Source organism: Corvus kubaryi, unplaced genomic scaffold (genome assembly GCF_017639235.1).
Source record: "Corvus kubaryi isolate FWS band 111438036 unplaced genomic scaffold, C.kubaryi_AGA036_p1.0 128, whole genome shotgun sequence".
NCBI classification, from domain to species: domain Eukaryota; kingdom Metazoa; phylum Chordata; class Aves; order Passeriformes; family Corvidae; genus Corvus; species Corvus kubaryi.
In genome coordinates, this window is record NW_024580663.1 from 2,125,908 (window position 1) to 2,145,562 (window position 19,655).

At 57.1% G+C, this 19,655-nt stretch overlaps 1 protein-coding gene across 7 annotated transcripts in view; it reads right to left on the reverse strand.

Annotated features, from left to right (window-relative positions):
- LOC121663244 (protocadherin gamma-A4-like) overlaps window positions 1-17,211 on the reverse strand; it is a 37,330-nt gene extending 20,119 nt beyond the window's left edge. For 2 of the 7 annotated variants that reach the window (XM_042025315.1, XM_042025296.1), the window contains exons 1-2: window positions 14,503-17,211; window positions 177-235 (exon numbers count right to left, since the gene is read on the reverse strand). In XM_042025315.1, coding sequence (XP_041881249.1) covers window positions 177-235; window positions 14,503-16,935 — 2,492 coding nt within the window. In that variant the 5' untranslated portion in view covers window positions 16,936-17,211. Of the gene's footprint in view, window positions 1-176; window positions 236-1,484; window positions 1,524-2,250; window positions 4,955-7,475; window positions 7,755-10,370; window positions 10,468-14,502 lie in introns of those variants that run through there. The other 5 variants (XM_042025328.1, XM_042025345.1, XM_042025325.1 and 2 more) reach the window with 5 other exon arrangements.
- Between the last annotated feature and the right edge of the window lie 2,444 nt (window positions 17,212-19,655).

The window sequence follows — 19,655 nt, forward strand, 5'->3', positions numbered from 1 at the left end:
CAGCTGTCACACCCCCACCAAACACAGCTGCCACAGGAGCAGCCCTATTTCTGACTCCATCAACGACAGCAACACCCGTCCTCAGAGCTGCCACTCATGGACTTCCCAGCACTGAAAGTGGCACACAAAGAAAAGAAACCTTCATCCCACAGATAAATGAAGAAAGAGCCACTTACCCACTTGTTCCAGGTCTCTGGGTCTGAGAGAAGCGCCAATCTGTGTTAGGCTGAGCTTGCTGCAAAGAAAAAGAAGAGTTTTAATACCTCCGTTCTTGCCTTTGGAAATGAAAGCGAACTGATCCTGGATTATTTCAGTCTGGAGTATCAGCATGTTCTGTCCAAGTGAAGCAAATCAATTAGAACAAAGAGAAAGCTCCCCCTCCCCCTTTCTGGAGTATTTCTGAAGCAGCATGAATACCAAAAAGCATGACAAAAACTGTTCAGAGAAAATCTTCCAAAGCAGCTCAGGAAACCAGGCTGTGAAAGAAATGAAGCATGAAATAAACTGATAAGGGCATGAATCCAGCAGGAGCAGTGGTACCACAATAATGAGCTTGGAGGAGGAAGGGGGGTGTGAGGGGGTGGCAGAGTTAATTGATACTGAGCAAGATGCTTTTAATACTCTAAGGTAAAATGGTAACAGACCTTCCTAATCTCTCCTTCTGCTGTCCTTAAAAAGGCCTGCCTGAGGTCTTGTTTGCAGGCATTGTGTTTGAATGACTTTTCCTAGATGCTGTGGCCTTGCAGCACTAAAATATTTCTGTCCACAGACAGAAGAATAAACTTCCGACAGCAAGAGGAAAAAGCATTATTTGTTTAGGAGACACAATAACCTTCAGACACAGCAGCACACTTTGTAATCTCATTAAGAAGCCCCCATATCACTCTCTGCCCGTGTTATTTTACCACCAGACAATGAACATTTTGTAAATAAGGAAGGACATGGAGCAAGCTTGTATTTTCCTGTTTGAATCACGCCTTTGTGGGAAGCACTAAACAGCACAAACTGTTTCTGTCGGGAAAACGCACTCTTCCGAAAATCATAATCATCTTAATTAACTGCAGGGTGATGACATACTACCTGGAAAGGACAACACTTCCCTCAGCTATTTTAGGAATGAGCAACTCACAGTCCGTACATAGTGGAACACCAGTTTTATAGGATTATTCTGCTTGTACATGCAAGTACTAAGGAAAAGTGAAGACGAGTAGAGCTGACCTAGATTCTTATTTAGTAGATGTGCTCTCACTAATTTCTCTGCAGCTTTGATGATACTCATGAAAGAAGATATTAGAACAAATTACTCCCCTAAAATAGATGCCCCACTGGTCCCCATGCTGCATGCAAATGAAGCTGTTTAAAGACTTGTCCTCCAGATTTCAGATACGCATTTTTGCACACGCTGACACACAATACTGCACTAGATAAGCCCTTCCCAATATTTTGAATAGCCCTTCCATATTCTGAATTCCTGTTGTAATTACCATTTCCAAATTTAGGGCAGGCATTTGTGACACTAAATTGCTTTACTTTTTATAGCCCAAAGTTATAAAAGCTCCAGCTAAACACAGTCACCTACATCTATACTTAGGCAGCTGAGTACAAACAGCTCAAGTTTTCAAAGCTTGCCACTCCTCAGCCTCTGCAAGCCCAAGGGCACGTAAGGTCACCAGGATCTTTGTGAATAATGTCACTGCTGACATTTCAGTGTTTTAGTGCTCAATACTGAATTCAGCTCCTCACTCAAGCTGGAAAATGATCCCTTGCCGAGGCACAGTCAGTAATTAATAACACCTGGAGCTTAAGAAATGAGAAATTTCTACAGTGCACCTCTAAAACTGAGCAAAAGAAACACAGGCAGACTTTCCTTCCAGATAACCTCCCCCGCACTACAGTTCATATGCCATGGAGGAAAAAGGGGTTAAACAGAACCAAGAAGTTAAACCCCCAATCAATCTGTTCCCAACCACGCTAAGAATCACTTTAAAAAGAAACAAGTACGAGCGGGGCCAAGGGGAAACTCTCCACTGCTACAAACACAGAGTCTTTGATCCTGTAGTGCTGCTCAGCCCCTTCCCCCACCTCCACCAAGCCGAGCCAAAACTTTCACCTGCCAGGAGGTGACAGTGACACATGTTCCCTGAGGCCACCGTCTTAGAAGGAAGGACAGACAGGGAACAGCCAACTGGCCTGGATATGACAAACTGTTGCACTCAGCGGAGAGGACAGTGAGAAACAGCCATCTCTTACCCCATCGCAGGGACTCGCTAAGGTGCTGGTCACCTGCTCATAGGCAGCCACGGTCTCCGCAGTGCTAGAATGGCTGAAGGGCTTTACAAAGAGGAAATCGCTCTGGTCAGACATGGGCGAGAAACAAGAGGTGTAATTCTGTGCCTGGGAGGTCAAGCCCGCTCCCCCCACATCCAGGTACTTGATGAAGCCATCTGGCTTCATCTGCCCTCGGAAATGGGAGGCAGGCTTGCGGCCAGTCCCTCGGCAGCAACCCGCGAAGGTCCAGCTGGCACTGCCAGCTTTGAGACACCGGGCAGCCACCAGCCCAAACATCACGCAGGACACGAGGGAGATGGACACCAAGGAGATGATAAGGTAAAGAGTTAGGTTGGTATCCTCGGGAGAAGACTGGGGGAGGTCCAAGGACTTGGAGAAGTCCTGCATGCTGTTTTCCTCTGGAGAAATGACTATTACCACAGAGGCCGAGAGGGACGGGGTGCCATTGTCCCTCACTTCGACCACCAGCCTGTGGGAATCTTCTGACTCCCTGAGAGCCTGTGCAACCCTTATCTCTCCAGAGCGGCGTTCCACTTGGAAAGGCAAAGCCTCAGCAGACTCCTGCAGCTGGTAGGACAGCCAGGCATTATGGCCACTGTCAGCATCAACTGCTACAATTTTGGTAACCAGATAGCCAGGCTCTGCCAAGGCCGGGATGGCTTGGTGGAAGGCAGAGCCCTTGGGGACAGACGGGTAGACAATGTTGGGAGCATTGTCATTCTCATCCAGGACAAACACATGGACCACAGCAGTGCTACTCAGAGCAGGAGACCCAGCATCCTTCACCTCCACGGGCACCTGGAACACCTTGTCCTGCTCGTAATCCAGAGCTCGCACGGTGTAGATGGTGCCATTGTCCTGGTCTATTCGGAAGTAGGTTGAGATGGGTACATCCTGCATCCCGTTGTCCAGGATGGAGTAAGACAGCTTGGCATTGCTACCCTCATCAGGATCTGATGCTGACACTGAAAAGACAGAAGTTCCAGGAAGGGAGTTTTCCTGAACGTGAGCTGTATCAAAAGGGCTGGAGAAATTCGGTGCGTTATCATTCACGTCAGCAATGCGGAGATAAAAGGTTTTTTGTGTGGCCCTCTGGGGGGACCCTGAATCCACAGCCCTCACCGTGATGTTGTATCCACTGGCCTTCTCCCGATCAAGGGGACCACTGGTGACCAGAGAGAAATGCTCTTTGAAAGACGACACTAGTTTAAATGGGAGCTCTGTTGCTATCTGTAGACGGACCTGCCCATTGTCACCAGAATCGCTGTCCTTCACGCCAATGAGGGCGATCACAGTGCCTGGGGCTGCATCCTCCTGCACTGGGCTGGAGACAGAGGTCAGCACAATCTCTGGGCTATTATCATTGATATCAATTAATTCCACTCGCAGGTGACAGTGGCCTTCCATGGCTGGAGATCCCTTGTCCCTGGCTCGAACCGCAATCTCGTAAGCACTGGATTCCTCATAATCCAGCGGGGCTTTGGTTCTGATCTCCCCTGTCCGAGCATCTAAGGAGAACAGCTTGGTGAATTTACCAGGTGCATTATTGCTAGTTTTGAAAGAATATTCCACATCCCCGTTGGGACCTTCATCCAAGTCGGTGACATTCAGCTTGGTGACCAGAGTGCCCACTGGCACATTCTCCTCCAGAAGTACCTTGGATATGGGTGGGTCACAGACAGGAGGGTTGTCATTTGCATCCAGGACATGGATGGTAACCTTGGCAGTGCCAGATTTCACAGGATTCCCTCCATCCAGGGCTGTCAGTGTTAGATGATGAACAGGCACTTTCTCTCTATCCAGTGCTTTTTCAAGCACGATCTCGGGCATTTTAACACCATCTCCTCTCACGTTGATGCTCAGGGCAAAATGCTTGCTGGGGCTGAGCTCGTAGGTGGAGATGGAGTTGGAGCCCATATCCGGGTCTTCTGCTACCTCCAAGGGCAGCCGAGTCCCAGGGTTGGCTACCTCAGTGATCTCCAGCACCACCTCCGGCTTGGGGAACTGGGGCGCGTTGTCGTTCACGTCGAGGACATCCACCTCAACACGGTGGAGCTGGAGGGGATTCTCCATGACGAGCTGGAGGTGCAGAGAGCACGTGGGGCTCTGTCCACACAGTGCCTCCCGGTCCAGCCTGCTGTCCAGGAGCAGCACACCTGCCGCCAGGTCCACCTGGAAGTGCCGCTGCCCACCCTCGCTCACCAGGCGCAGGTTGCGAGCAGCCAGGCTCCGCACCTCCACCCCTAAGTCCTTGGCCAGGTCGCCCACAGAGAAGCCCGGCTCGCGATCCTCGGGCACGGAGTAGTGGAGCTGGGCGCAGCTGGGAGCCGGCAGGCAGGAGAGGGCTGCGAGCAGCAGCGGGAGCTGCCATGGCAAACTCTGTCCCGCGAGCATCCCGTGCCGGGTGTGCGAACGGAGCAGCGCGGAGAGGAGCGGCGGCGGCTCCGCGCAGCCTCCCCCGCCTCCCCGCCCCCGCAGCCGGAACCCCCGCGCCCCAGGGGGGTCCGAGCGGGTTGTGCAGGGAGGAAGCCGCCGCCGGAGCCGGACAGGGAGGGATGGAGGAGGCGGGGGAGGGGACGAGCGCAGCCCGGCCGGCTGAACCGCTTCTCGATACGCAAAGACACACAAAGTCAACGAGCGGAGGGGATGGACCGAGTGACAGTTTTACGTCTCTCCACAGCCCCCTCCTCCTCCTCCTCCTCCTTTTTCTCTCCCTCCTCCTCCCCTTCTCCATCTCACCGCCTTCCCCAAAATACGCACGGCGTAGCCCCCCCACCCATCCCCCCCTGCCGCCACACCGCCCCCGCAGCGCCGGGAGGGCGCCGGGGACTCCCGGCAGCGGGAACCCCGCTCCGCCCCGCCCGGCTGCTGGCACCGGGCACCGGCGGACACCCCCTCCCCAAAGCTGGTCAGATCGGTGCCGAGCCCCGCGAACACCGGGGCTGTGTTCAGGCTGGAGACCACACTCCCGAGCTCACCTCGCTGCACAGGGTGGGATCCGCGGAGGGTTTCACAAACATGAACTCGCTGATATCCGACACTGGCGAAAAGCAGGAGCGGTAACGAGGGGCGGGGGGTGCCGTTGCTGTCACCTGCACGCCCATCACAGTGTCCCCTTGCTTAGGCTCATAGTGCAAGTGCCCAAAGATGTGGCTGGGAGGAGGCTGAAGCGTGTTCACGCTCTCCACGCAGCAGCCCTGGCTGGCAGGTGCAGAGCCCCGCCGGAGGCACCGAATGCCCAGCGCTGCCAGTCCCACCAGCGAGACGGCGGAGATGAGCACTAGGGACACAATCAGGTAAAGCGTAATAGTGGGCAAGCCCCCACCATCAGCAGCCCGAGCCTCGGAGCCCTGCAGGGCCTCCGGACCCTTCTCCTCCACCAGCACCACCAGTGTGACGGCTGTGGAGAGTGGGGGCTCCCCGGCATCCCGGACCACCACCAGCAGTTCGTGCGCAGAGGCATCCGTCTCCTGCAGAGCCCGCATGATCCGGACCTCCCCAGAACGCAGGGACACGCTGAAAAGCCCCAGGTCTGTGGCTTCCACGAGGTGGTAGGATAGCCAAGCATTGCGCCCCGAGTCCGCATCTATTGCCACCACCTTGGTGATGAGGGCAGGAGGGACAATGGAAGGGGAAATTCGGAACTGAGTAGCAGAGTCCTCCCCAGCCCTGGGGAAATGCACCCGTGGGGCATTGTCATTCTGGTCCACTACAAAAACATGAACCAGTGTTCTGTTCCTCAGGGCCGGGGAGCCACCATCAGAGACCTCCACATGGAACTGGAGATAGGTGGTTTGCTCATAGTCAAAAGGGAATTTGGCAGTGACCTGCCCATTCGTGGGATGTATCGAGAGGTAGCGAGTAGGATCCAGGCCTGGATCTGTCCCACCAGCTCGCAGGATGGAGTAGGACAGGCGGGAATTCTGCTCCGAGTCAGGGTCGGCAGCAGAGACTGTAACCAGCACACTGCCCACTGGGTTGTTTTCTGCCACCAGCACTTCATAGGACGCTTGCTCAAACTGGGGAGCGTTGTCATTGACATCTATCAGGGTGATTGGCAAGATGGTGTGGCGGGAGAGTGGGGGATGGCCCAGGTCCGAGGCAGAGACGGTGACATTGTAGTAGGCAACGTGCTCCCGGTCCAAACGGGTGCTGGTGAGCAGCGAGTACTGGTGCTCGTAGTCCTTACGCAGCTGGAAGGGAAGATCTGGAGACACGTGACACAGGACCTTGCCCTGCTCGCCAGAGTCCCTGTCTCTGACGTGTATCACGGCCACCACTGTGCCCGGCAGCGCGTCCTCGCTCAGGGTGCTTGAGAAGGAGGTAAGAATGACCTCGGGGGCGTTGTCATTGACATCAGTGATTTCCACCACCACACTGCAGTGCTCCTCCATCGTGGGTGACCCCATGTCCTTGGCCTCCACTTCGATCTCATACACTGTCGCCTCCTCAAAGTCCAGGTTGCCCTGGACACGAATCTCCCCAGTTTGCTCATCGATGGCAAAGATCTGGCGTAAGGCAGCTGAGTTGTGGCTACTGAGGGAGTAGCGGATGTCTCCGTTGGGTCCTTCGTCCACATCGGTGGCATTTAACTTCACCACGAGGGTGCCCAGCGGCGAATTCTCCACCAAGCGTGCTCCATATGATGGTCTGTCAAAGACCGGGTGGTTGTCATTGGCATCCAGAACCTGAATAGTGATGCGGATCTTGCTGGACTGTGGGGGAGAGCCCCCATCTTCAGCAGTCAGGACCAGGTAGTGGAAAGCTCTGAATTCCCGGTCCAGGGCCCGCTCCAGCACCAGCTCAGGGAACTTCCCACCATCAGTGCGGGCCTTCACGTTGAGGTTGAAGTTGTCATTGGCACTCAGGTGATAGGTCTGCAAGGTGTTGGTGCCCACGTCAGGGTCCTGGGCTGGCTGGATGGGGAAGCGGGCACCCAGAGACGCCAGCTCGTAGATGCGCAAGGAAACCTCATCACTGGGGAACTCCGGGGGGTTGTCATTGATATCCAAGATCTCCACCTCAATACGGTAAAACTCCACTGGGTTCTCGATGGCAAGTTTCAAGTGGAGGAAGCAGCGTGGGTTCTGCCCGCAGAGCTGCTCCCGGTCTATCCTCTCGCTGACCATAATAACACCAGTGTTCACATTGACGGAGAAATACTGGGAATCCGAATCGGACAGTACCTGCAGATTAGCTGCCGCCAGTTTTGCCACATCGGTGCCCAGGTCCTTCGCAATATTGCCCACAAAAGCACCCCGTGTGAGCTCCTCCGGGATGCTGTACCGGATCTGAGCAGACGAGCTGTGCAAGAACAAACAGAAGGAGAAGACACGCGGCAGCCCCAGGGACCGGCGCGCCTGCCCTGCCCTCGGCATCCTTGCCGGGTGGCCGGCCGGGGAGCGATGCCCTGGGCGCCGGGGGCCGCGCTCAGCGCTCGCCGCTCCCATTCATTGTTTGGGGCGGACGCGGCTCGACGGGGCGGGGGGAGCGCGCCGCGCAGCCGCCGCTCCATTGGGCCCCGCCGCTCCAATCGCCGCGCGCCTTCCCCAGGACAGCAACACCGGCGCCAATCACGGCCCGCGCGCCGCCGCCGCGAACCTGCGCGGCCGCTCCGCGCCCCCCGAACGCCCGGCACCGCCGGACCCCGCCCCGGGCCGCTCACCTGGCCGCGGTCCCGCAGCGTGCCGGCGGCGGACAGGAAAGCGCCGCTTTCCCTCGGCAGTGTGGCGGGGGTTGGGCAGGGCCGCAGGAAGGTGAAGTCGGTGCGCTCGGAGCCCGGGGAGAAGCAGGTGCTGTAGTGCTGGGATGGGGAGTCGGTGGGTCGCAGCGTGACCTCCATGTATTTAAGGGTGCCGTCGGAGCTGAGCTGGAGCTTGGGGCTGGAGTGCTTGCAGAAGTCCCGGGAGGGCGACTCGCTGAGCCAGCAGCAGCAGTAGGGTGAGACGGCAGCCCGGCCCTTGCGCCGGAGGCACCGGGCGGCCAGGAGGGTGACAGTGGCCAGTGCCACCGTGCTAACGGCTGCCAGCGCGATGATCAGGTAGAAGGTCAGGTCCGGCTTCTCCTTGGCACCAGCCAGGAAATCCTGAGGCTTGAAGCTCTCCTCCAGGGCTGCCTCCTCCAGGGCCACAGTGATGGTGGCAGTGGTGGAGAGCGGAGGGTCACCGTTGTCCATCACCTGGACAACGAGCTGCTGCACTGCCATATCGCTGTCCTGGAAGGCACGCGCCGTCCGCACCTCCCCGGTGTACAGCGACACGTGGAACAAGGAGGGGTCTGTGGACTGCGGCAAGAGTCGGTACGAGAGCCAGGCATTGTGCCCAGCATCCGCATCCACTGCTGTCACCTTGGCCACCAGGTAGCCCGGTGGGGCAGACAGTGGGACCCTCTGGGGTTCCGGCACATCGCTGTCACTGGCAGGGTGCAGGATGGTGGGGGGATGGTCATTCTGGTCCAGCACAAAGATGTAGACGGTAACATTGGCATAGAGAGGGGGGGACCCCGAGTCCCTCACAACCACAGACACCGGCAGGACCTGCAGCACCTCAAAGTCAAAGGTGCGCTGAGCGTAGAGATTGCCATTGTCAGGGTTGATGTGGACGAAGGAAGAGATGGGGGCATCCTGCACTTGGCCACTCTCTATGGAGTAAACAAGCCGGGAATTAACCCCGTCGTCAGGATCTGAGGCAGAGACGGTGCACAGCAGGGAGCCAGGCGGGTTGTTCTCCTGGAGAAAGGCATCGTAGGAGGGCTGCAAGAAGCGTGGGGGGTTGTCATTCACATCAGATATATTGAGGAGCAGCGTGAGTGTGGTGGTGAGGGCAGGAGAACCACCATCCTGAGCGATCAGCTCCACTGCGTACTGTGAGGTAGACTCTCGGTCCAGGCTCTTCTGGGTGACCAGGGAGAAGTGGTTCTGAAGGGACCTGATGGCAAAAGGCACATCGGGGGAGATGTCCAGGCTCACATCCCCATTGGCCCCTGAGTCTCGGTCTCGTACATTGAAGAGCCCCACGACAGTCTCCAGTGGGGTGTCTTCTGGCACCGGATTCAACAGGGAGGTGAGCAGCACCTCCGGGGGATTGTCATTGGCATCCTCCACTTGCACCTGCAGCACACAATTGCCCTCCATCTCTGGGACCCCTCCGTCGTGGGCTCGCACATAGATCTCATAGAAACGCGATTCCTCAAAGTCCAGGGCCCCATTCACCCGGACCTCGCCAGTGCGGGGATCCAGGGCAAAGAGCCTCCGCACGGAGTCGGAGGTGTGAACCCCGAAGGAGTACTGTGTCTCCCCATTGGGGCCCTCATCGGGGTCAGATGCGTTGACCCGGAGGAGCACAGCCCCCACAGGTGTGTTTTCCGGGACTTTCACCTTGTATGTGGTGTGGTCAAAGGTGGGTGCGTTGTCATTGACATCTAGGACCTGGACTGTTATCTGCGCCGTGCCCGAGCGAGCTGGGCTTCCCCCATCCACGGCCGTCAGCACCAGCTGCACTTCTGGCTGCTCTTCCCGGTCCAGGGCACGCTCCAGCACCAGCTCCGGGAAGAGTTTGCCATCCGGCTGCTGCTTGACATCCAGGGAGAAGTGGGAGTTCGGGCTCAGCCGGTAGGAGCTCACAGCATTAGTGCCCACGTCGGGGTCCTGCGCACTCTCCAGGGGGAAGCGCGCAGCCACCGTGGCAGACTCGGCGATGCGCAGGGTGCGGTGAGCAGTGGGGAAGCTCGGGGAGTTGTCGTTCAGGTCCAGGATCTCCACTTCCAGGCGGAAGAGCTGCAGGGGGTTCTCTGTCACCACCTGCACCGACAGCACGCAGCTGGCAGCTGCTCCGCACAGACGCTCGCGGTCCAGCCGCTGGCTCACCACCAGCGTGCCGCTGTCCAGGCGCACGGCGAAGTAGCGCAAGCTCTCCTCTGAGCCCAGGCGCAGCCTGCGACCTGGCAGCTCCTCCACCTTCAAGCCCAGGTCCCGGGCCACGTTCCCCACCACGGTTCCCAACTCTGACTCCTCAACCACCGAGTAGTGGATCTGCCCGGAGACCCAGCCCCAGCCGCAGAGCAAAAACAAACTCAGTACTTGCCATTTCCAGGCGGGTCGCTGGAGGCTGACACTCTCCATGTCCGTGCGCATCCGGCCCAGGACACAGCAGGCACTGAGGAACTGCGAATAAATCCCTGGGTCTCTCTTCCACGGCTTAGAAAACAGCTCCGGGGCTCCGGCAGGCTGCGGCTCCAACTGTCAGCCTCCAAGCAGAGGGGGTGGGCTGGGGGAGGGGAACTGAATCCCCGCCCCCGGCGGGGGGGGGGGGGGGGGGGGGAGAAGCAGACTTCCCCCCCCTCGCTTCAGATCAGCGCCCAATTGGCCGAGAGCTGCATCCCCTCTCGGCCAGCAGTGACTCCGGAGGTGCGGGAAGCAGGGGCCCGAGCCGGCAACAGCGGGGCTGCCACCCCCGGCCTCCCCTCTGCCAGCCTGACTCACTTGCTCCGACAGCTCGCTTTGCATTCACAGGGAAACTGCACGTCCTGGCAGCCTGGAAGCAAGGTACAAGCCCTCCCTGTGTGCTCCCCCTCCACAATGGTGGCTTCACATCATGCCCACAGACAAAGGGCAGCTGTCATGAACGCAGGCCAAAGGACTTTTCATGCCCGATGAAAAGGTGCTTGTTAGAGCCCCGAGGTGCCAGGGGCTCTTCTCTCACCCCTCTGCTCCCCCTCAGCTACTGCTTTGGCTGCTGCCTGCGCCCCATGATTGCCTCTCTGAGTGAGGCATCGCTGCCACCAGTACCACCACCAGCCAGGAGACCTTGCACTAAGACAGAGATGCCCACTCCTCCCAGCCCACCCGTGGCAGTGGGAGGCTGAAGGTGAAAAAGCAAAGGCAGTGAGCCATGCAAAGCCAAAATACAATTGCTCCCAATGCACACCCGACTGGAAGCCACTTCCTCGCCCTGGGGCAAGGAAGGGGTCAGTCTTCACAGTACCCAAATCACTGCAAACACACAGAGCCGGACAGTAAGGCCACTAGATCACCACAGGATCACAACACCAGGTCAGGATGTCAGACTGGTAAGGAAGCCCAAGCCTCCCACCTGGCAGACACACACACTGATATTCTGTGGCAGATACAGCTTTGCAGTCCTGAGGGCAAAAGCAGGGGTCTCAGCTTCCCCAGGGGGGAGCTAACAGTAATTTCCTGCTCTCCCTGTCCCAGACCATGCTGGCAAGCTGCAGGCTTTTAGTTCAATTCACATCCCTGCAGAAGCCTTGTGCATTCATAGAGTCACAGAATGGCCTAGGTTGGAAAGGACCTTATAGATCATCTCATTCTGACCTCCTGCTGTGGCCAGGGACACCTTCCACTAGACCAGGTTGCTCAGAGCTCAATCCAGCCCGGCCTTGAATAGTTCCAGGGATGGGGCAGCCACAGCTTCTCTGGGCAACCTGTGCCAGTGCCACACCATGCTCACAGGGAAGAATTTTTATACCTATTATGTAATCTAAACCTTCTCTCTGTCGGTTTGAAACCATTCCCTCTCGACCTGTCACTACATGCTCTTGTAAAAAGACCCTCTCTGTCTTCTGTCCTGGATGCCCTGAAGGCCACCCTGACCCTCCCCTGGGTGCACACAGCTCCTGGGGGTGGGGGTCTGCAGTGGTGTGGCAGACAGGGGACCCAGCTCCTGCCTGGGATCCTGCCCGTCTCCACCCCCTGGGCACCAGAGGGACCTGGGGAATAGGTGAGGGAGGCTCAGGGCACCCATGCCCGGCACGGTGGGCGGTGACAGGGACAGCGTCCCTCTGGCGAGAACAGAGACGGTGAAGGTGCTGCAGTCGAGGGTCCTCCCTCCGGTCTGCAGCACCTCTCTGCCTATTCTAAGAGCCGTGAGGCGGGACCACCCTGCTGCCAGTCAGGGAGAGACACCGGGAAGAACCTTATGAATGGTGAGAAGACCGCCCGGGTCCCACCTACTGCCGGCTCCGGAGGAGGGGAGAAGGCGTTCTTAAAGAGACAATGCAGGAAAACACTGGACAAGGGATTTCCCAGCAGAGAGCGACCAATTCCTGCTTGCACATACTCATTCCCCCAGGGCTCCTGATGGTGCCACCAGCAGGAAGCTGTCACAGTAACCTTGGCTCTGGAATGTGCTCTGTCCCCATCCCAGTCCAGGCCCCAGACAGTACAGCTGGGTGACAAACCTTTCCACTGGCAATCCAGGGTGCTGCACCCCTAGGAATGGGTTTGCTGCTGCTGCAGTGCCTCAGCAGAACCCCCCTGCAAAGCCCACATAGCCTGGGAGAATCCACTCAGTGTCCCGAGGTGGCTCAGTGTCCCAAGGACCTGGAGCAAGGGCTTTACACAGGGGGTCCTGCTGCTGCTTGGGTCTGTCAAAGCCTGGGATGGGGACAGTGTGACAAGGCAGGAAGGGTATGGGGTGTCTAGGATGGAGAAGGAGATGCTCCTTATTCCACAGGGTCAGAGCTCACCCTGTGGAAAAGCACCAAGCCACACAACTCAGGCGTCACTGGAGATCCTGCAGGGTAGGATCCCTCATGGCCACGCCACCTGCTACAGACAGGGCCAACACCCTCCCCCACAGCATCACTTTTGTGAGCTGGCTGTGTCCTGCAGAGCAAAGAGGTGTAAAGCCTTTGCAGGCTTGACACAGTCCGTTGTCACCACAAAGACTGAAAATGCAGGGCCCAGAGCCAGCCCAGCTGATTTCTCACTGCCAGTGCCTTTGCAGTGCCATACTGGGGAGTAGGAGGGAGTCATGGCTAGGGTTCAGGCTCACTGCCCCTCCTTCACCCCACTCTCAAATCACTTATTGCCCTCACCACCAGAGAGAGGCATCTTATGAGGACCTGGTGGAGGAGACATCCTTGTCCCCAGCCATAGCACAGCCCTCAGCTGCAGAGGAACACAATGCAGAGGAACACTTGCTCCTGCAGCTGCTGCAGCCATTCTCACCTGCCACAAATCAGAAGTGCTGAGTCTGAGTAGTGACGCAAGCAGGGGGGAAAAAAAAAAGGCATGAAATATTGTTCTGAGAAGTTTCTGCCTCCATCTGTGATTTGGCCACACTGAGCAGGCGGCACACGCAGCCTCACACCCATGAACAGCTTCCGCTGCACCTCACTTCCTTCTGCTCTGAGGAGCCGATCACTCCTACCCACTGCCTCCCAGGAAGGAAAAATTACCAGCACCAACGACCTTGGAAATTCACCAGATCCATACCCCCCTCCACTGGATCCACTACCTGGCCTCACCTCTGAAGACTGAAGCTTTCCTGTAATTGAGAGCTTTCAAATTAAGCAGCACAATTCCCATCGGGGGAGAAGCACAGAAGCTGCTGCCATGCGCAAACGCCTTCCAGCCTGCAGTTTGTTCCGTCAGGACATCAGACATCACCCAGAGACAGCAGATTACAAATCATGCAGAGCTTCTAATAGGGTTTTTGTACAACATCTGAGTGAAGGACTCACCACCCTGCTCAGAGCCAAAGTCCAACTCAGCAGAGCCCTGCAAGCAACTGGGGCAGTCTGCAATCCCACCCCCTCCCCCAAAGCGAACATCATCACAGAACTTCCATGGAAAGAAAACCGGAGCCATTCAGGAGTCAAACATGAGGAGTGGCACAGATGGGAGGGACTGCTCTGTGACCACGGTCTGTCAAACAGAGGAACCAGCATCATCCTTCAGCTTTGGGTGCTGCACTGTGAGAGGCGACACGCCGATGCCCAGCTCCCAGCCCCATCTGCACCACCACCTCTCCAGCCCCCACCAAGTCACGACGCGCAGAGATTACGTTCCCCCGCAGTGCAAGTGCTCCCCTTGGCTCTCCTTTTGCAAAGGGAAGGAAATACCATTAACAACAAACTTTGTGCCAAGGATTAACAAGTGGTTTCAAGCTGACCTCAGCCTCCACTGGTTACTCATGCAAGGCATACCCAGAACTGCATCCAAAAGATGTATGTTTGCCAACGTGAACAGACTGACTCACTTGATCCTGCTCACCACAGTGCAGAAGTCATCAACCCTCAGGATGGCTCATTTGACTCCAAACAACACCTGTTCAGCTGTAGCTGAACTCTTTAGAGGCATGGCACGACTGAATGTCCCTCCCAACCCCAAAATGCAACCACACGCATACGGCACAAATGAACCGTGGCTCTGCCCAGCGCTGGGACATGCCAAGGAAGGCGCTACATTACCTCGGCAGGTGTGGGGAGCCGGCTGGCGGTGCCCACAATCTGGTGGTACAGCCCTGGCTCACCATTCCTTATGGTGCCCTGGCGGCTCCCTAAGGGGCTGGAAGTGAAGGGCTTTTTACACAGGAGATCACTCTGGCGAGAGTCCGTGGTGAGATAGACCTGGTGGTAGAAGCTGGGTGGCGTGAAGCCACCCCGCACGGCATCAATGTGGTGGAAAGGCCCTGGTGTCCTGTACGTGGTACTCCTGGAGCTGTTGTACAGCTCCTTTGACTGCCTCCACTTGTAGCACTTGAAGATGCCCACGGACAACATGGTGATGAAGAAGGCTGCTGACACCAAAATCACAGCCAGGATGAGATAGAAAGTCACATGTCTCCTGGGATCATTGGCAGGCGCCACATCAGTGAGGTCATTGAGCACCTCCTTGACCATCTCGGCCACAGAGATGGAGATAGTGGCACTGGTGGACAGCACAGGCTCCCCATGGTCTTTCAGCAGGATGACTAAGGTGTGCTCGGGAGCTTCATCCTCGCGGAGCTGGCGGGCTGTGAAGATCTCCCCACTGTGCAGCCCAACCGAGAAGAGGCTGGGGTCAGTGGCCTGCAACAGGGTATAGGAGATCCAGGCATTATACCCTGCATCTGCATCCACCGCCACCACCTTGGTGACCATGTGCCCGGCAGGAGTGCCTGGTGCCACCACATCAGTGTAGGGGGCGGTGGTGTTGGGATGAGGGTACAGCACCGTTGGGGCATTGTCATTGAGGTCAGTGACAAACACACTGACTGAGACATTAGTGGCCAGAGGCGGAAAGCCGCCGTCCTGGACCTGCACCATCATGCTGAACTCCACCTGGTCCTCATGGTCCAGGGAGGTGAGCAGGTAGAGGGTGCCATTCTCCCGGTTGATGGAGAAGAGGTGGCCAAAAGTGGGGTCACCCTGCAAAAGGGAATAGGAGAGGTGGGCATTGCGCCCGAGGTCCGGATCTGTGGCGCTCACATTAAGGATGGGGATGCCGGGCACGTTGTTCTCCAGAACATAGACATCATAGGAGTCCTGGGACAACTTGGGCGCGTTGTCATTGACATCTGACACCTGCACCAGGATGTGTTTTACTGCAGACAAGGGTGGTGAGCCCGAGTCCTTGGCTGTGATAGTGATGTTATACTCTGCTGCCTTTTCCCGGTCCAGAGCTCCTTCTGTTTTCAATGTGTAGTAATTTTTGAGGGAGGAGCTGAGCATGAAGGGGATCCCAGGGGAAATAAAACAGTTCACCAGGCCGTTGTCATGGGAGTCCAAGTCTGTTACACTCAGCAGAGCTACGACCGTCCCTGGGGCTGCATCTTCAGGCACAAGGCTGTACACAGAAGTCACTGTCACCTCTGGAGCATTGTCATTCACATCCACGACTTCTACCAGCACTTTGCAATGAGCCACACCAGGAACGGCTCCCTTGTCTTTAGCTTGTAAGTAAATCTCATACAGCTTCGTTTCCTCATAGTCCAGCTGTCCCTTGACCCTCAACTCCCCTGTGGCTGAGTCCAGAGCAAAGAGTTCTCGTACCTTGGCGGGGGTGTGGCTACTGAAGGAGTAGACGATGTCTCCATTGGGCCCATCATCCAGATCGTACGCACTGATCCTGGCGACCAGGGTACCGCTGGGCGTGTTCTCCCTCACACTCGTCTTATAGGTGGACTGGTTGAAGACCGGGGCATTATCGTTGGCATCTACAACGTCAATGTGGATCTGCACATGGGCCGACCGTGGCGGGCTGCCTCCATCCAGCGCAGTCAAGACCAAATTCAGCTCCCTTTGCTCCTCCCTGTCCAGCTCCTTCTCTAGCACCAGCTCCGCGTACTTGCTGCCATCCACCCTCGTCTGCACGTCGAGCGCAAAGTTCGGGTTGGCGCTGAGCTGGTAGGTCTGCAAAGAGTTAATTCCCACATCGGGGTCTTGCGCGCTCTCTAGCGGGAAGCGCGCTCCGGCAGCCACCGACTCACTGATTTCCAGCCTCGCCTGGCTGCTGGGAAAAACCGGGTCGTTGTCATTGATGTCCTGGATCTCTACGGTGCCGCTGTACAGCTCGAGCGGGTTTTCCACCACGATCTCAAAGCTGAGGGAGCAGGGAGAGAGCGCGCCGCAGAGCTCCTCCCGGTCTATCCTCTCGTTCACCAGCAGCGCCCCGCTCGTCAGATCCACCCCGAAGTACTTCTTATTGCCGCCGGACACCACCCGCAATCGGCGTCCCGGCAGCCGCCCGAGGTCCAGCGCCAGGTCGGCTACCACATTCCCCACCGCGGAGCCTCTCCGCGCCTCCTCGGGGATCGCATAGCGAATCGCGGCGGAAACCCAGTCGGAAACGCCGAACAAAAGCAAGAGGCTCAATACCTGCCCCGTCGTCACCCCGCGGCTCCTTACAGCAACGCCGTTCATCGCACAGGACGGCCGCGCTCTCCGCTTCGCCCCCCCGCCCCGGCTAGAAACTCTCAGCTCGCCCCGTCATGCCGCTGCCCAGCGGCCCCGGGAAGCGGCGGCGGCGGCGGCGGGGAGCCGGGCATTGCTCGGCGGGCTCGGCGGTGACTCACTCCCAGAGTCTCTCTGAGACCGTCTGCGCCTCATCCCGGCTCCGAGCGGGGCCGGGCCGCCAGTTCCCCCCCGCTCCATCATTGGCCGACAGCGGCACACAGAGTCCCGTCCAATAACTGCACGGAGCGCAGGGCGCCGGAGCCCCGCCGCCGCCGAGCCCCGCCGGAGGGAGCGCGGCGACCTCGGTCCGAGGACAGCGGGGCTCGAGCGGGCAGAACCTGACGGGAGAGCGCAGCCCTGCGAGAAACCTCGCTGTGAGAGCAGCCGGGCGGGGGGAGCCGTGGCAGAGGCACGGCAGATCGGGCACAGGGACTGCGTGTGCGGGCAGGAAGGTGGAAAGGATGGCAGAAATAGTGACGCCAAAAGGGGCGATACGGAGACGTGGGGTGTTTGGGGTGTGTGTCCCGGGAACACCTCGTTGGAATGAGGCAGCGGGAGTAAGAAGGGGAGGTGGAGAGGGCGGGAGGATGAGTGGAGAGGGTCATCAGGGGTACCCAGGGTTGCAGGGAGAGCCGGCACCACCGCGCCAGCTCCCAGTGTCGCTCAGGACCTTCAGGATGCCGGTCCTCCCACCCAAATGCTTGGCCAGCCCCTTCCTGGGAGGAAGCCCCTTTTAAGGCGTCGCGACGTCGCCGCTCAGTGTGCCACCAAAGCAGCGTAGCCGGCAAAGCGACACTGATTTGGGGCTGCCGAGTTATGAGCAGCTCCTCCGGCCGCAACACAGAGTCTCGCCGCGGGGCGGCTCCCGCCGCAGCATTTCCAGGAGCATCGCCCCTCCTGCGGGATCCCCACTGCCACCACTATCCCAGCAGGCATCTTCCTCTACAAACCGCATAAATCTCGGTTTAATACGCCCTCCTGCTCTCGTCATCTCCCAGCGTGCTCCCCGGTACTTTTTTCCATCAGCCAGACTCAGGGAAATCACGCTCTGCGACCTGCGGTGCAGGTTCACCGGGGTGGGAACGGATCCCGTTGCCGCGCAGCAACAGCCTGGCAGGTCACAGCACCGGCAGTGCCTGGTCGAAAATCAGCCATTTCCTGCCTTTGGGTTGTTGGTGCTGTCACCAACGACTCGTGTTACATCGGGTTTTCTCACTTTTCACGCACGCATAAGGATTAAATGACCGAAATTTCGGCGTTCATCGTCTGTCACCCCCACAACTGCTCGGCTGTCACGGGATAATGGAAAGGGGATGAGGAAGCTTGATAAGGGAGCGCCAGAAACCCTGTGAAAACCGGGCTGTGACACAGCGCCCAGGTGTCATCCCACAGCCGAGACTGGTAAAGAAGGGATGGCGAAGTCTGGGAAAAAACCAGACTGTAAACCAGCGCCCACGCGTTCATTCACTTATGGAGGTCCTCAAAGCCTTGCAGAACTGGCTCGGAAACTTGCGGCGGGTTATTTGTTGCCCCGCTAATTGTGGTGGCTGAGCTCGTTGTGTAGGGGCTGCAAACCACCCGCACCACTGCTGGACAACGATGTTCGCTAGAGCGAGCGGAATCTCGACTCTGTCTGCCTGTCCTCGCCCCACACAATCCTAAAAGCTGCCGTGAGCACATGGGATCCACCCAGAGACGCAGCATCTCTGCGCTTACATGAAGACTCGGCAACATCAAAAGAGTCGGCGCAATCTGTCCTATCTACATGTTCAGCTATTTCTTTTTCTCCTGATTGTTGCCAAAAGATAACCGTTATCAGTGCTATTTATCGTTCTTATCGTCTGTCCAGAGAATGTGATAAAAGGGTTCACACTGATAAAAAACAATGTTAGTCATCTAATGTTCCCAAAGCACCTCTTTTTCTCACAGACAACCAAATCCCAATTATCTTTCTTCCTCACATATAATCTAAAACCAATAATATCCACAGCTCTCTTCCACACAAATCTTGAAATAATCTTCAGACTTACTTTCTTTGAAATAAATCCTAAATCCTTTTTCCAACCACTGTAAGTTCTGAATCCTTTTCTTCCATCACTGCCCATTTCGTGTTTTTTCTAAACGCAGTATACGGAACAATTCCTCTAACGTGGGTACCGCAGTTCTCAAGTCATTTCCCTTCCTATGAGTGCACACACCACCCGTACCAGAGTACCTTGTCCCTTTAATGCCAGCAGTAGCGGGATGGCCAAGCAGCGGAGAGATGAGTAGAAAAGAGACCTCAGGAAAAGCAGGAAAGACAGAACATTTCCATCTACCATATTCCGATTAATCTGGAGACATTATGTCTCCTCCACCTTGACGACAAGCCTGAATATTGCAGACGATGCTTCAGAGCGCCTGAAAGTGGCGTTTGGAGGGAGAAGAGTGGAAAAGTACGACAGCTGAGGGGAAGACGCCTTCCCCTGCACCACGAATTTCTTCGGGGACGGGTTCAAGCCAAATCCCAGCCCGAGCCGCTCACTTCGGCATTTTTCCCGACTCTGCTGAGGATCCAGACAAGCCGGCGTCAGCAGGGAACAAAAAGCTCCTTCAGCTGGACTCCAGGCTTGGAGCTACACTGAAGCACTAGATCCGGCTCTACAAACGAAGGGGGAAAGTTAAATTACGGGTGTACACAACACTTT